At 34.9% G+C, this 17333-nt stretch overlaps 2 protein-coding genes across 5 annotated transcripts in view; one reads left to right on the top strand and one right to left on the bottom strand.

The window, feature by feature from the left end:
• Positions 1 to 17333, top strand: part of LOC136826699 (uncharacterized) — a 119239-nt gene that overhangs the window by 11603 nt on the left and 90303 nt on the right. The window contains exon 1 of one of the 4 annotated variants that reach the window (XM_067084101.1): positions 15968 to 17333. This exon is cut by the window's right edge and continues 61 nt beyond it. The exons of the other annotated variants lie outside the window; for them this stretch is intronic. The gene's annotated coding sequence lies outside the window, so the exon portion shown is untranslated. Of the gene's footprint in view, positions 1 to 15967 lie in introns of those variants that run through there. 4 annotated transcript variants of the gene reach the window in all.
• LOC136828733 (uncharacterized) lies at positions 7946 to 11444 on the bottom strand. Its single transcript, XM_067086902.1, has 3 exons — positions 11351 to 11444; positions 9214 to 9445; positions 7946 to 8226 (listed from the first exon to the last, which is right to left on the bottom strand). The coding sequence occupies exons 2-3, from the start codon at positions 9434 to 9436 to the stop codon at positions 8054 to 8056; spliced, it is 396 nt and encodes a 131-aa protein (XP_066943003.1). The 5' UTR covers positions 9437 to 9445; positions 11351 to 11444; the 3' UTR covers positions 7946 to 8053.

Below are 17333 nucleotides of genomic sequence, written 5' to 3'. Positions count from 1 at the left end.
ATGTAATGTAATACCATTGTCATCAGTCATGAAAACAGTTTAAACAGTCAGGGCTCAATCTTTTTTTTTTTTATTTATTTATATGTCTTCCTAATGAACAACATATTCTTTGGAAGCTTGAATTTCAAGTCAATGGCCCTGTGGTGGTCTCGTTCCATATGATTAGGTTTCATCTGCTGAATAATAATAATAATAATAATAATAATAATAATAATAATAATAATAATAGTAATAATAATAATAATGAAAATATATTTCATATTTAAGTGTTCTATGATATATTAATCGCACTGGAAAATGCTAGATACTAATCCGGCATTTCAAATGTAATTTCGAACTGAAAGTTGAGACATTTAATTGAGTACAGATTTATATTTCTTATGTAATTGAATATACATATATATTTCAATGCATTTCTAGTAGTTTTTAATATAAAGGTTAGAAAAAAGTTTTCATACAGAACCTGAACTACTTCACGTTTCATTTTTTGTTTTATTTTAATGTAGTTACAAAATTGTCTTAAAAAGTATATTAATTCATCCAATAGCTGCGATGTTTAGATACGAAATGCATGATATTCATAATATCAAATTTGTGCGAACCTTCATACTCATACAGAGTTTTATATAGCCTGGTATGTATGGAAATTCGTACATGGTGAATGTATGAATACAAGAATTGACGCTAAACTAGTCTTATATATATATGTATATATATATGCATGAATTTTTTTTATCACATCACCATGATTCATATACAAGCATTAAGCTACAAACGTCCTTTAATATCCAATTCGCTCTACCTCGGAAATAATATATTTTCATATATGTTATCCGAAGGGGAATTTTTTAGTTGATAATAAGTTCGTCGTCTCTCGATTTTAACCACACGGTGGTTAAAATCGCGTCACTGTAGTCCTGAGTTCTTGTCTCCCGTGGTTCGAGCCCACGAGACGACGAACTTATTATCAACTAAAAATTCCCCTTCGGGTAACATATATGAAAATATATTATTTCCGAGGTAGAACGAATTGCATATTAAAGGACGTTTGTAGCTTAATGCTTATATATATTATATATATATATATATATATATATATATATATATATATATATATATATATATATATATATATATACTGTATATATGTATATATACACACACACACACACATATATATATATAACTAGTCTGCAAACTTAGTAAAATTTGCAATTTCTAATTAGAAATTAAGAAATCAGAAATATGTTACTGGGACTTATCTCATAATGTTCTCCAATACTTGACCTGGTAAATCATAAAATTATTATTTTATCATAATAATTAATGTGCTGTTGTTGCTGTTATTGTTGTTGTTGTTGTTGTGTTTGTTATCAGTTCAGTTTTTTTTATTATGAACTCTTATCTTTTATCTTTTGTATTTCTTTCTCAGGAAATTCCGAAGTTCAGTTCAGTGCGAGTTTCCTTATCGTATTTTGCTTAATGTCATTTTATTGTTTTCTTTTCGATTACTTTCAAGGTCTGGTTCATAAGAGCACTCCTTAATCGTCTTCAGGATTATATGATTATAATTGTATATACTGTACATATATATATATATATATATATATATATATATATATATATATATATATATATATATGAATATAAATGAAGTTAAATGTCGCTTAATATCAAATTCACGCTACCTCAGGAATATCTCGATGGAGAATTATCACCGAAGGGGAATTTATATGGGTGATAAATGAATTGGTACCGCCGGGACACGAATCCTCGACACGGACCTATTCAGCGACTCCAGTTGACGTTACCACTCCGGCGGCGGTACCAATTCATTTATCACCGATATAAATCCCCCTTTGGTGATAATTCTCCATCGGAGATATTCCCGAGGTAGCGTGAATTTGATATTAAGCGACATTTGTAGCTTCATGATTGTATATAAATCACGGTGTGATAAAAAATTTCATATATATATATATATATATATATATATATATATATATATATATATATATATATATATATATATATATATATATATATGTGTGTGTGTGTGTGTGTGTGTGTGTCTGCGTTTGTGTGTATATGAACAAAGTTACAGCCACGAAGGAAAAGATAAAACAACTGAGGTGCTAAGTACTTCCATCTTTTTACCAAGACATGGTCACAGCGAGTTAGCATCTCAGTTGCTTCATGTTTCCTTCGTAGCTGTCATCTTGTTCGTATAATCACGTATATATACGTATATATACGTATATATATATATATATATATATATATATATATATATATATATATATATATATATATATATATATATATATATAGTCTCAGTAATTGGGCAGCTACTTGGAAATCTTAGCTTAATGATAAATAATATTGCCAAGACCAGGAAGAACATTCTTTATTACAAGCTTTCGAGGTATAAAACCTCATCATCAGGCTGAAAAAACCGACAAGGATGAGAATCAATAAAATTACAATAAAATGAATTGTCATAATAAATCTTCAGCAAAAATACTAACGAAATATAAAATGAACAAGTAAATACAAACTAAAAGGGTGAGACGTAAAATAACGAAAAATTAAAAACACAAACATAAAAATATGAAAATAAAACTATAGTGAAATGTAAACAAACTACCACTCACAAAGTAAAATATTTAACGACCTAACTGAGTACCTACTATGAAATTACACGATAGCTAGTTGAATACCAGACGAGTTGTTGTTCAATTCCGGCTTCATCTTTTTAATAGTCAGCGACTCTGAAATTAAAAGGTCCAGTCTATTTGAACAAAAAGACAGTACCCGAAAATCCAGGTCAGTGAAAGGATGGTCCTGTGCTAAACTGTGCTCTCTAATGGCAGAAAAGGGTGGTTTGGAAAGGGAAACCTAGTTCTAATAGAAAGACCTCTGTGTTCCAAAATTCTGTGTCTGAGCCAGCAGGAACTAGATCCCACGTATCGCAGACCACACTGCGAACAAGTGAACAAGTAAACGACACAGGAATTAAGGTCCACAGGCAGAGTAGGCTTCTCTCTCAAAAGTGATCTTATTGTAAAAGGATTACAGAAAACAAACCGGAAACTGATTTGAGGGAAACAATGCTTAAGAATTTCTTGTAACTTTTTTCGGACCATATAGCTACTATGTGTAATCCTTTTACAATAAGATCACTTTTGAGAGAGAAGCCTACTCTACCTGTGGACCTTAATTCCTGTGTCGTTTACTTGTTCACTTGTTCGTAGTGTGGTCTGCGATACGTGGGATCTAGTTCCCGCTGGCTCAGACACAGAATTTTGGAACACAGAGGTCTTTCTATTAGAACTAGGTTTCCCCTTTCCAAACCACCCTTTTCTGCCATTAGAGAGCACAGTTTAGCACAGGACCATCCTTTCACTGACCTGGATTTTCGGGTACTGTCTTTTTGTTCAAATAGACTGGACCTTTTAATTTCAGAGTCGCTGACTATTAAAAAGATGAAGCCGGAATTGAACAACAACTCGTCTGGTATTCAACTAGCTATCGTGTAATTTCATAGTAGGTACTCAGTTAGGTCGTTAAATATTTTACTTTGTGAGTGGTAGTTTGTTTACATTTCACTATAGTTTTATTTTCATATTTTTATGTTTGTGTTTTTAATTTTTCGTTATTTTACGTCTCACCCTTTTAGTTTGTATTTACTTGTTCATTTTATATTTCGTTAGTATTTTTGCTGAAGATTTATTATGACAATTCATTTTATTGTAATTTTATTGATTCTCATCCTTGTCGGTTTTTTCAGCCTGATGATGAGGTTTTATACCTCGAAAGCTTGCACAATAAAGAATGTTCTTCCTGGTCTTGGCAATATTATTTATCATTAAGCTATTTATATTAAGCTATATATATATATATATATATATATATATATATATATTCACACACACACACACACCCATATATCTTTCATAATATATTTACCACTCTGCACCCAAGCGGTAACCAGCAACAAACTGACAGCCTAACCGCTTGCTGTCCAGTCTTCTTCTTTGCTATGTCAGCCAAGCATTAGCTAGCTTTCCGACAAGGTAACTTTTACAGACCCAGCTTAGTTGTTCAGTGACCTTCATTCAGTGGGCCGTTGTGATTTCGTGTGCAGTACTGTTAAGAAGTTAAGTATACCTTAGCTCAACCAGACCACTGAGCTGATTAGCAGCTGTGGCCCACCTTTCTGGAAACGGGGTCTAGAGAGTCATATGTTCTTACTGGAAACTTATTGACGACTGTTGGGTTTAAATCATTAATTTTCGACACAGCAGCATGCAGCTGCCCGTAGCAACATGTGGTTCTGGCCGTTCATTTTTCGATTCTAAGACAGATACTCGTATGCTACCAGTCTTGTTGTCCCACAAAAGGATTTCCTGTTTTGAGCACAGAGAGAGAGAGAGAGAGAGAGAGAGAGAGAGAGAGAGAGAGAGAGAGAGAGAGAAGGCGCAAAGTATAGTTGTTCGTAACCTTTACTCGTGGTCAAGAATGCGTTATCTTATCCAATTTATGCTCTCTGGAACCAAATATGAAAATAAAGTGGTATATATACACACACATATATATATATATTCTATATTATATACATAACATACATTATAATGCAATATATATATTTATATAAATATATCTATCTATCTTTCTATCTATCTATCTATCTATATATATATATATATATATATATATATATATATATATATATATATATATATATATATATATATATATATATATATATATATATATATATATATATATATATATATATATATATATATACATATACATGATATACTATTCTGTTACGATTTCCCCTTAAACAGGTGTTCCTGATGGCAAACTTGTCCATTTCTTACATTAACATATGATCCTAACATTCTTGTTGCTTTTTAGGCTAAGAAATTCATCTACACTGATAAATTATGGAAGCTATTATTGTATAAATATTTGAGATGAAGGTGAATATAAATATAGCTACTGTCCCATACGTTTATTCGACTTTACACAGGTGAAAATGTATAATGAATCCTGCCAGATGGAAAAGCGTGTCATTTCGTTCTCTTGAGTCCTTTCTCTCTGTTGAAGTGAGCCCTGTTAGGTTGCATTATTTTAAGAGGCTAGGTATTATTATTATTATTATTATTATTATTATTATTATTATTATTATTATTATTATTCATCCACATTCCCATGGAATTGGGACGAAAAGCCCTTTATGTGCATACCAGGCTTCCAGTATATAAACTGTTCAGATGTGAATACATACATACACACACACACACACACACACACACACACACATATATATATATATATATATATATATATATATATATATATATATATATATATATATATATATATATCTTCTTTCTCTGCATCTTTTCCCACTTCTAAATGGGGGTCGATGTTTTTGACAGCTTTCCTCCACCTGGCTCAGGTCAAACACATGGTCCTCTGACAATTGTTTGTCTCTCAGATCTGCTTTAACTACATCCATCCACCTTCACTTTGGTCTTCCTCTTTCTCTCCCACCAGACAACTCCATCTGCATCACTCTCCTCCCTACATATGTCTCATCCCTTCTCACCACATGGCCATGCCACTGCAGTCTTCTTTCCTGGGCCTTCTTTGATAGTTCTACGACTTTAGCAGTTCCTCTTATTCTTTCATTTTTGATCCTGTCCATTTTTGTCACTCCGCACATCCACCTGAGCATTTTCATCTCTACCGCACCCAATTTCTTCTCTTGCACCCTCTTTACTGGCCACGTTTCTGCTCCATAGATCAAAGCTGGTCTCACTACTGTCTTATACACTCTTCTTTTAACCTTTACATTGATTCTGCGGTCGCACAAGGCACCTGACATCTTTCTCCAGTTTTTCCATCCAGCCTGCACTCTGTGTGTTATTTCTACATCCAAATTTCCATCATCAGCCACTGTTGAACCAAGGTACCTAAATTTTTCTACTCTGTTCAACCTTGTCCCTTCCATACTGACCTCGGAGTCTTGATCTTCATTAAAACTTAGGTATCAAGTCTTCTTCCTACTGATCTTTAAACCTCTGTCTTCCAGTACCTTCCTCCATTGCTTTAGTTTCGCCTCCACTACCCCTCTGTTGGTGCTGCCTAACACGATGTCATCAGCACATCCATTATCAGGTCAAAAAGATATGGACTTAAAGCAGATCCCTGATGAAAACCAACTCTTATTGGTATCCAGTCAGTTAACCCAACACTGCTTCTAACCTGCATATTTGCTCCTTCATAGATATCTTGGACCAACCTCACATACTTCTCCAGTGTTCCCTTTACTCGTATGCACCTCCAAACCTCTTGGCGTGGTACTCTATAGTATGCCTTTTCCAGACCTATGAATACTATGTGCAGTCCTTTCTGCTTTTCCCTGTGTTTAACCAGACCACAAAGTTGATTAACAGCTCTCCTAGGGCTGGCCCGAAGGATTAGATTTATTTTACGTGGCTAAGAACCAACTGGTTACCTAGCAACGGGACCTACAGCTTATTGTGGGATCCGAACCTCATTATGATGAGAAATGAATATAAGTTTGCTTAGTATACCAGGGAGGTGTATGGTGCTATTTTAATTGAGAAGATAAGACAGATGACTGTATGTTTAACAGGGGAAGATCATTTTGGTTTTTGACAGGAAAGAGTATTTGGATACAGTGTTTGTTTCTGAACAGTGATGTGAGAATTTTAAAAGTAAAAGGAAAGCTGTATCTAGCATACATGGGCAAGAGAAAACTTGTAATAAAAATGACAGTGAGGCAATGTGAAGGGTGTTGAAGAAATATCAAAGGATGAACTGTTCAGAGTGATGACATATATTTGTAATGGAAGTGAAACATGTGCTAGAATTTATAGGACTGAGTGATTGGTTTGGTGTAAAGTGTAGCAGAGATAAAGGTATGCTTTGTCTCTGAGACTGTTTAATAAATTTATGGATTGAGTAATGCGAGAGTCAGAAAAAGGAAAAGGAATGACGAGATGAGTCATGAATGGAATGTGTTCAAGACAAGAGGCGAATGATGCAGCCTGTGTGGGAGGTTCAACACACTTCCGGAAAGTCTTCAGTGTGGAAGTGGTGTGGGAGTTTTTCTGCAAGGAATTTATCCACGATTTTGCAGTTTTCTTGTAAATACAGCTTAATATATATATATATATATATATATATATATATATATATATATATATATATATATATATATATATAAATTTCTGAGTCACATCAGGATCTAACCCAGGTCTTTCAGCTGAAAGGCAAGGGCGCTGCCCACTCTTAGGCCTAGTGGGCAGCCCCCTTGCCTTTCATCTGAAAGACCTGGGTTCGATCCTGATGTGAGTCAGAAATTTATTTCTGTTCCACGCGTGATTGTGTGTTGATTATTTCTATATATACATACATATGTATGTATATATGTATGTATGTTTGTGTGTGCGCGCGCGCATGTGTGTATACTTTTTTCTTTAATTGATTTTATGATACTATTTTCATATCATTCTATTTTTCCTGGTTTTGCTCTCTCGTTTTTTCGAAATTTGTTAATAATAAAAAATCATAATGATACCTCTTTCCCAGTCAGTACTAAATACGCCTCAGATAGCATAGTCTCTATTGCTATCAACTGTCTATAAGTTAAGTATACCTTAGTTTTACCAGACCACTGAGCTGATTAACAGCTCTCCCAGGGCTGGCCCGAAGGATTAGACTTATTTTACGTGGCTAAGAACCAATTGGTTACTTAGCAACGGGACCTACAGCTTATTGTGGAATCCGAACCACATTATATGAACGTTATCGGTTATAAGAATAACTCGTAAAATCTTCCCTCTGAAAACAATCGTCACCGGAGGCACATTCTTGGGCGGGAGTGAAAACAAACACAGAATTAATCTATACATTCGATAAAGCTCTATTTATTCATTCAAAAGGAAGGAACAACACTGTGTTCAGCACCGATAACCTCTCTCCCTCCGTCTCCAAGTTTCCCCGTCGATTATGCGCACGCAATGCCGCCAAACAAATTCTTTTTCAAGCTATTCTGCACGGCGCATGCGTGCTTGGGGTACTTCTCCTTCACGATGTCCATGACGTAATCGAGGCGCTCTTTCTCGCAGTCAGTGCAGCCGTGGCAGATATTCTGACCTGGGATGTGGTCAGTCAGGATATCTGCAAAGAAGAGTAGGAAAGGAATTAGGGATTGGAAATCAGCACAACATTCGAGTTACTAAATGTTCTTTGTAACGTTCTTTCACTTTTCCGTAAAAGAGAACTATTGTGCCGGCTTTGTCTGTCCGTCCGCACTTTATTCTGTCCGCCTTCAGATCTTAAAAACTACCTAGGCTAGAGGGCTGCAAATTGGTATGTTGAGCATTCACCCTCCAATCATCAAACATACCAAATTGCAGCTCTCTAGCCTCAGTAGTTTTCATTTTATTTAAGGTTAAAGTTAGCCATCACCGTGCATCTGGCAACGATATAGGACAGGCCACCACCGGGCCGTGGTTAAAGATTCATGGGTATCGGCTCATACAGCATTATACCGAGACCACCGAAGATAGATTTATTTTCGGTGGCCTTGATTATACGGTGTACAGAAAACACGATTGCGCCGAAGACAATTCGGCGCATTTTGTACTTGTTTTTGAGGCATCCAAGAGCGATGCTCTCTGGCTAACTCCTTTAGTTTCTTCCCTCTCAGCTCTCTAACTTGTGTAACTTTACATTCCTCTAATTTCCACCTCTTTTATGAGAAGATCCTTCTGGCCAGAACTATGAGAATATGCAAATGCAAGCCGGTGGTCTGGTTAGCTCTCTCATTATGGCTATAATAATGATAACCTGTTTAAAGGGAATGTACTTATTCTGAATATTGTTACAATGCTCTCTTGTTAAAATACCTCACTTATAGTGACGTCATTTGGTTGTGCTAGTTCTGTTTAGATACTGTAGCTCACTTCACACGTCTAATCTAATACTGGAACTCATCCGTCCCAAACCCCTGTCAGCTAATCGCACCACAAAAATACTTATAGCGACATTAATTGGTTGTACTAGCTCTCTTCAAATACTGTAGCTCACTCCTCGCATCTAATCTAATACTGGAACTCGTCCTTCCTAAAACCCTGTTGAGAAAACACAGCTGAGAAAACTCACGTTTGAGGGCGTGACCGACTCTGTCACAAGTCGCCTCTCCGATGACGCACTTGGTGTAGAAAGTGACCGTGTTGGGATTCTCCATGTTCGTGAACATTTCTCGGAGGCTGATTTTGGTCAGAGGTTCCCGCAGCTTCTTGATGGCGTCTGGCACTTGGGCGTTGACCTGCGAGCTCACTAGGGCGGCCAAGAGTGCCACTACGACTGTGGTTTGGGCGTGCATCTTTTTCACCTGTGGGGAATGACAAGGCTCTCGTTAAAATCTTTTCGTTGGGTCATAAATCTTTCCTGACTCCTCTTCTTCTTCTTGGTAGAAATCCAAGAGAAGAAGAGCAAATGTTTTTTTTTTTTTTTTGCTGCTGAGGTTAAAGAGATGGGCAATCTGTTGCCTTTTTCTAGACCAGACCTGAAGGAAATGAATGTCATATCCAAAGGGAAAACGAACAGAATCTTCCGATATTAAACGAAACCAATTATATGAACCTGTCAGGTAGGCAGGGGCAATCAGATTATGTGGACGAGCTAATTTCCTGACCTATTATAATTATTATTATTATTATTATTATTATTATTATTATTATTGGTAAAGAAGCCCACAATGGTGTAAATGTAAAAATATGTATCAGAAATATATATACAAACGAGAGCTTTCGAGAACCTGACTGAGAAGGAGAATATATGAGATTTTTATGAATAATAATAATAATAATAATAATAATAATAATAATAATAATAATAATAATAATAATAATAATATTATTATTATTATTATTATTATTAATTATTATTATTATTATTATTATTATTATTATTATTATTATTATTATTATTATTATTATTATTATTATTATTATTATTATTATTATTTAGTGGATTCATCCACTAGGCTTGTCTCAGAAGTAGGCTGCTAAATCGGTCTGTCTTGCTTGTGAATAATACTATTGTTTCTAATCCTACCAAAGCCGTTATCGTTCGTATATGTATATATATATATATATATATATATATATATATATATATATATATATATATATAGTATATATATATATGCTCAGCTTTCTTAGTTTCCAAATTTCTCAGTGTACAGGATTTTAGTACATAATTTACATGAAATTGACGTTTTCCATGTTAATTTAGGTTGCATTGTAGAACACAGCTGGATTGCAGTAATCATTTCTGTATAATATATATTATATATATATATATTTCATATGTATATATACATTAGTACATTTGATCATGTTAGTCAATATAATCACTGTATAAATATTTTCAAAGTTCTGACTTTATGACTTGCATACCTAATTGCGTGTGTAAGTTACCTTATCATTTGATAGTCTTCTACTGGAAACTCTAAACAACATCTGAGAGAGAGAGAGAGAGAGAGAGAGAGAGAGAGAGAGAGAGAGAGAGAGAGAGAGAGAGAGACACATAAAACCTTAAAATTCGTTTGAGGGTTGTTTAAATTTTTCCGGAAAAGTATTCGAACTATATAAATTATATATACTTACACACAATGAAAGCGATAAAACAAGGCGCTGGAATGTCTATAATTTTTTATGCTGGGATTATTTCAACTAAGCTGATATTACCGAACAGCAGAATTAATTTCCATATATTCATTGTAAAAGATCTAGAAAACTGATAGATAAACTTTTTCCTATTCCGTTTCTTTTCATTTAAATGTGCGCAGCAAATGCCTGATTACTTTTCAGTACGATGAAGAAAACCTATTCTCATCAATCTATGCCGTAATTATAGATTTGCAAAATTCTTTGATTTGTATCTGTAATTTCGATAATTATGATTCAAAACTTACACTTGTTCAATAGCGAGCAGATCATTTTCTTGTTGTGCTTATGCAGTGGCGGAAAGAAATTGTTTTTAACTGCCCGTAAGATACCGAATAAAGAAAAAAAAAATCTATCGTTTCCGTGAAAGAGCGAATAGACAATTATCTGGCTGTGTCAATCCGGTAGAGAACAGGAAAATTTCTCTCTTGATAAAAAAGCGATCAGGTTTTCTACTTGAAGCAGCGAAGAGAAACGTTCTTCCTCATCTAAACAACAGCGAGCACAGAGGCGAATGAAAAGAACCAACCCCACCCTGCGCTTGCGCAGAGAGGAACAGAACTCACCAGTTGAAGAGCGGATTCCTCTGATGCGCTAAGGTACTCAACAGAGCTTCACTTGCCGTGTTATGCCCTGCAAAGCTGACTCAGGGTGTATATATACGGCGGAGGGTGCCTACGACGGCACGGGACTGCCTCATCAAGGGCGCGAAATGATCGAGCAACCGTTTTTTCACCTTTTTTTGCGCCCGGCTGGGTGGACGTGACTCCCTCGATGTGCTTCATTCAGGGGGCGCTCCTTCGTCAGGTAACTCAAGTTCAGGGTGTCAAGTAAGCGGCCTGTTCACCTTCAGCGGCTAAACATCCCTAACATTACATCACACTGACAGGTAAAGTCCCTCTAAGTCTGCTGAACTTTTTTTTTTTTTTTTGCTCTACTCTGACGCTCGGGTATGACTTTGTTGTGTGTACGTTTTAAGACAACGACAGCGAAAAAATAAGTGGTATCGCCATTAGTATCTCTGGCCATTTTTATGTATATAATAAGTCTAGGAAAATGAGAGAAGTTATTGCCCGATATACAACGTTCTTTCGTTCTCTCTTTACTTCTTTATATTTTCATTTTTCTTTCATTGTATAAATTTTACAGTTTTAATTCTCTCTCTCTCTCTCTCTCTCTCTCTCTCTCTCTCTCTCTCTCTCTCTCTCTCTCTCTCTCTCTCTCATTTTTCTTTCTCATTGTATAAATTTTACAGCTTTATTTCTCTCTCTCTCTCTCTCTCTCTCTCTCTCTCTCTCTCTCTCTCTCTCTATCTATATATATATATATATATATATATATATATATATATATATTTATAAATTTATATATATATATGCTATATCAGTTTCAAATATATATATATATATATATATATATATATATATATATATATATATATTTATATATATATATATATATATATATATATATATATATATATATATATATAAAGACAAAATCCACGAAGGAGGAGAATCATTTCTTGGATTTTGTCTTTATTTATATATTCATAACGTTCCATATTATCGTGACTCAGGTATACATTATATATATACATATATATATATATATATATATATATATATATATATATATATATATATATATATATATATATATATATATATATATGAATAATGTGTTCAGCATTCATTTTGTCCTAAAGCATTTTCTTATTGCAAACTCAGTCTCCTTCCGTGTGCTTTTGCCTGTCCGTTTGACTGTCTCCCATAGATACAGCCTAGCCTGTACCTGATAAGAAACTCTTTCCTGTGCCATTTTCAGCCTAGTCTGATGTAACCTCAGCCCCACCCTTTCTTGGATATTCTCGTAAATCCAATATTACTTTTAAGAATTTTTGTTCATTATTTTCCGCAATCATTCAAGAGAGAGAGAGAGAGAGAGAGAGAGAGAGAGAGAGAGAGAGAGAGTCCCTTCTCCCCTTCCTTATCATACAAGCCTGTGAAACCCGTCAGACCACCTTCTACCATAATCTGCTATGTAGGCATCATTACTCTTGTGAGCGAACGGTTCAGCTACTGTGTCTTTCCCTCTGGTACTCTCCTACTGCTTTTGTTTTCCCGATTCTTACAAGCATCCGTCCCTCGAGAGGTAGGCCTACCTGTCACCTCCTTCGACTTTCAGCCAAATTATTTTTTTATGCAATGTTGGTTTACTTTGTTCGTGTCTGGGCAAGATAAGGACGTTGTAAGGTTGCCTGTTCAGTCATTGTTCTTTTACCTTTCATTCATTTACCTTTCATCAGTTTCCTTTGGTTTTCCCTCATCCAGCTGTCCATCTTCTTCAACTCTTCTCTTGCTCAAAGGATGACCAGTTCCTCGTTGGACGAGTCGGTAGAGTTCTCGGCTAGCACTCTGCTAGGCCCAAGTTCGAGTCTCCGGCCGGCCAATGAAGAATTAGAGGAATTTATTTCTGGTGATAGAAATTCATTTCTCGGTATAATGTGGTTCGGATTCCGCAATAAGCTGTAGGTCCCGTTGCTAGGTAACCAATTGGTTCTTAGCCACGTAAAATAAATCTAATCCCTCGGGCCAGCCTTAGGAGAGATGTTAATCAGCTCAGTGGTCTGGTTAAACTAAGGTATACTTAACTCTCTTCAAAGACTGACCCTTCATGCGATTCAGTGCTTTGTTTCAACCCGGTGAAAATAACCTTGACTGTTTTGCTGAGAGCTACAAACCAGCGCAGTCGCAACGGTGACTCACTCACCTAAGGGTTTTTTGCACCAAAATAGGCAAAATGATCATTTCCCGTTGCATTGAAAGTTATGTTAGTCTTTTCCACCCTTTTCGCTCGTAAAAGATTCCATCATCTGTTACTCACTTTATCTTAATTAAACGGATGCTGACTTTTTTTTTTCCGGAACGCAATTTAATAGCTCTATCTTTCACTTAAAAATAAGGGTAAAGGAAAACAACAGTATTTTGAAATATGAATGACGTCAGTTCAACGTTTGAGCAACATCTGTCACCGTCCGCAGTGGGTTGGTAGGTGGTATCCACAGGTCCATACCAGGCCCCTGAACGCCTTACCACATTTACTGAAGTCCAAGGGCAAGAGCTTGTGCTGGTATAAGGCATTACGTGTTAAAACTCAGTACTTGCCTCGGTACAGCCAAGCGCACGTTCGGATTCTGGCTAAACACGACCCAAAAAAGAAGCTGGGAAGATGAAGAAATGATTTTGCTGAGGAAAAAGGTAAAGAAATAATGATTACATTTATAAAAGAACATATCTCTTTCCTTCACTGAAATAATGTGATACAGTAATGGGATTTTCTTCTGGAGAATTTATCCACAATAATTACTTTGCCGGCAACAGTAGTCACCGGATATTAAGTTTACCTAGAAAAACAAGAACGATGTATTTTTTTTACTAAGAAAAGCCTCCAGTTTTACTATATATAGCAAACAGATTTTTTTTTTTACTTAATAACATAGGTTTCGAAGAGAAATACATCATAGTTTATCCATAATATACTTTCTGCACAAAATATGACATGTTTACCAATGAATACCACACAAAATTTTTTTTAAATGACAATATTGTAAATATGGGATAAAACTGTCACATTTTAACATTTCAAAGAACTGCTTTTCGTTTCTTTCTAGTCAAACATTCCCTAGATGAGAAGAGAGATTTCAGGATGTTTTCCTGCCACGAATTCCGAGAAGAAATCTGTCAAACTTGTTATTTAGAACATATTCTTAGAAGAAACATGTCGCATTTTGAACTGTAGAGTATTTTTTGGAAAAACTGTAACGTGTTATTTTTACATTCGGGATGTTTTCAAAGGAAATATATTTGCATTTAACCGTTGATGTGATTTTCGCGACAGAAAAATTTGAAGATTTTTATACTCATTTCCGTTTTTAGGAGGAAGCACTTTCATCGTTTTAAGAGTATTATATTTTATTTGGAGAAGCGTCTGACATTTCACCTGTTTATATATATATATATAAAAGATAATTATATATATACATATTCATATAAATATATATGATATATATCACATACACGCTATATATATATATATATATATATATATATATATATATATATATATATTCAAATTTATGTACATATTAAATATATAATATACATACATAGTATGTATATGTGGTGCTGTCCTCAAGCAACGGCCTATGCTGGTATAAGGCCTGCTGACTAACAACAACCAACCTAAATCATTACTTGAAAAATATACAGAGTTTAAGCTCTGACAAATATATATAAATTACACACACACACACACACACACACACACACACACACATATATATATATATATATATATATATATATATATATATATATATATATATATATATATATATATAATTTATATTTATTTGTCAGAGCTGAAACTGTATATTTTTCAAGTAATGATTTAGGTTGGTTGGTGTTAGTCAGCAGGCCTTATACTGCATAGGTATATATATATATATATATATATATATATATATATATATATATATATATATATATATATTTATATAGATAGATAGATAGATAGATAGATATATATATAAACATATACAATCGTATGTTATGCACATGTGTATGTAATTGTAATAATCATAATGTCCTCTTAACTCCTCGAATTCTTTCACACTTTTTGGACACTCTTGTCTCCACAAAGCCTTAGATCCAAGTTCACGAATATGAAGTAAAAATTCTGATGAGAATTACTTCATATTCTTATATTTTGATCTAAAGCTTTGAGGTGACAAGCTCATCTAATTAGTGTGAAGAATTCGAAAAGTTAAAGGACGATAGACTCTATATTTTTAGGTCATTATAATAAAAAAATGAGGAATTTAGAAAATGTCCTGTAACAAGTGCAAAATTCTCTAACTTTTCCTGTCAGGTGGGGGGGGGGAGGGTTGGGGTGTTTAGCACGTTCGCTTACCCTAAGCTTAAATACCATCCGGTATTTAAATGTCATTTACCTGTTGCTGACAACTATCACACCTAGAGAAATCGGAATGTCTTCAGTGTTTCAGATTTGTTATTTTTTTTTTTCGTTATATTTGCACCGATTGTTGCTCTACCGGTCAGAGTTTGTCCTTCAATTGTTTCATACCAGGCGTTTGCTTTCCTGGCATTTCATACTTTCACCTCACACGTATTAGTGTTCGTTTACATCTGTGGAGAGGGAAGTTTACGCTTGAAAGGAGGGGTAATTTTGGTTGTGCTTAAGCGTATGATACTGTGAACATTAGTTATATCCATATTTACGTGATCATTAGCGTTTCTAGACCGAAGAAACACGGGTGGCATAACAGAGAAGTGGCTCATTTAAGAAAAAGAAAGACAAGGTAGGCTCGATCCCAGTGGAAGTTCAACTAAAATAGACCTTCAGCAGTTCGTAAATAAATATTCAAGAGAAACAAAGTAAATATAACAAGTGTCAGATACTGCATTATGAGCAATGATTATTTAGGAATACTGTTTGACAAAGGGCATGTCCATTCTGCTTTCATAATAACTCTGGTAAAAATAAGTTCTAAGTTGCTCGACTCCAGAATTTTTGTGGAGTGCATAAGTGTAAAAGTGTTATTCAGGATGTCGGTGAATTGAAAACAACTTCTTTTGGAAATAACTTGGTTATACTTACAAAACAATGTTGTAGAGTCTGGGCTACAATTGGGTTTCAAAATTAAGTGAATGTTTGAGATGGGAAAAGTTAGCAACGAAACTCAATCACGTATATAAATAATTTCGTAAAGCACTGGGAAACTTGAAGGCAACACGTAAAATTAGTAAATGGCAGAAGAATGAAACCGGTTGGTGGAAAGAACAAGCTTACGGGTGACGTTATAGAAGCTCTTGCCTTTATTATAACCATGATATAAAAAATGCAATTGCACTAATGTAGAAGGTGGATTTTGTAAATTCTCGTAAGCGGATGAAAATCATAACCATGACTACTGTGATGAGTCTGAGGACACATGATGCTTTTATCAAAAAGCGTTGTTAAAGAATGAGGTTCCACCGTCACATTCGACAGTGAAAGTGAAATTCACTGTTGATGAGGAGGGAAAGAAGAAAATATTTCAAGTCTGTGAGAGACTGAATACTGACGAGTTCTTGAAGGCTTGTCTTCATGGCTTGACCTGCTACTGCACAAGTTGTAACGCATTCGGGTCGTTTCGGCCGTAAGCACGTTTACGTGCAAAATGGGCGCCGTGTTTAGTACCAGCCCCTTGGGAATGTACGTAAAACATGAAATAATAATGGCAAATACCATAAACATAACGGTAAATACCATAAACATAACGTCTTACATTGTTTTGGATGTTACGGCCTGAAGTGACTTACGGCCGAAACGATCAGGACAGGTTGTAACTAGTCAATTAGAATCATAAATTTCATTGGGATATCTAACCAAGTTGGATGCCAACATGGACCTCCCTATCAAGAAAGAGTCAAGAAATGCAAGGGAAATGGTAAAGGATCCAGGTTATGAAACTGCATCGGGATC

The sequence above is a fragment of the Macrobrachium rosenbergii genome, chromosome 3, assembly GCF_040412425.1.
Source record: "Macrobrachium rosenbergii isolate ZJJX-2024 chromosome 3, ASM4041242v1, whole genome shotgun sequence".
In the NCBI taxonomy this organism is placed as follows: Eukaryota; Metazoa; Arthropoda; class Malacostraca; order Decapoda; family Palaemonidae; genus Macrobrachium; species Macrobrachium rosenbergii.
Note: the sequence above shows the minus strand (reverse complement) of the source record. Positions and strands in the feature narration are given on the sequence as shown.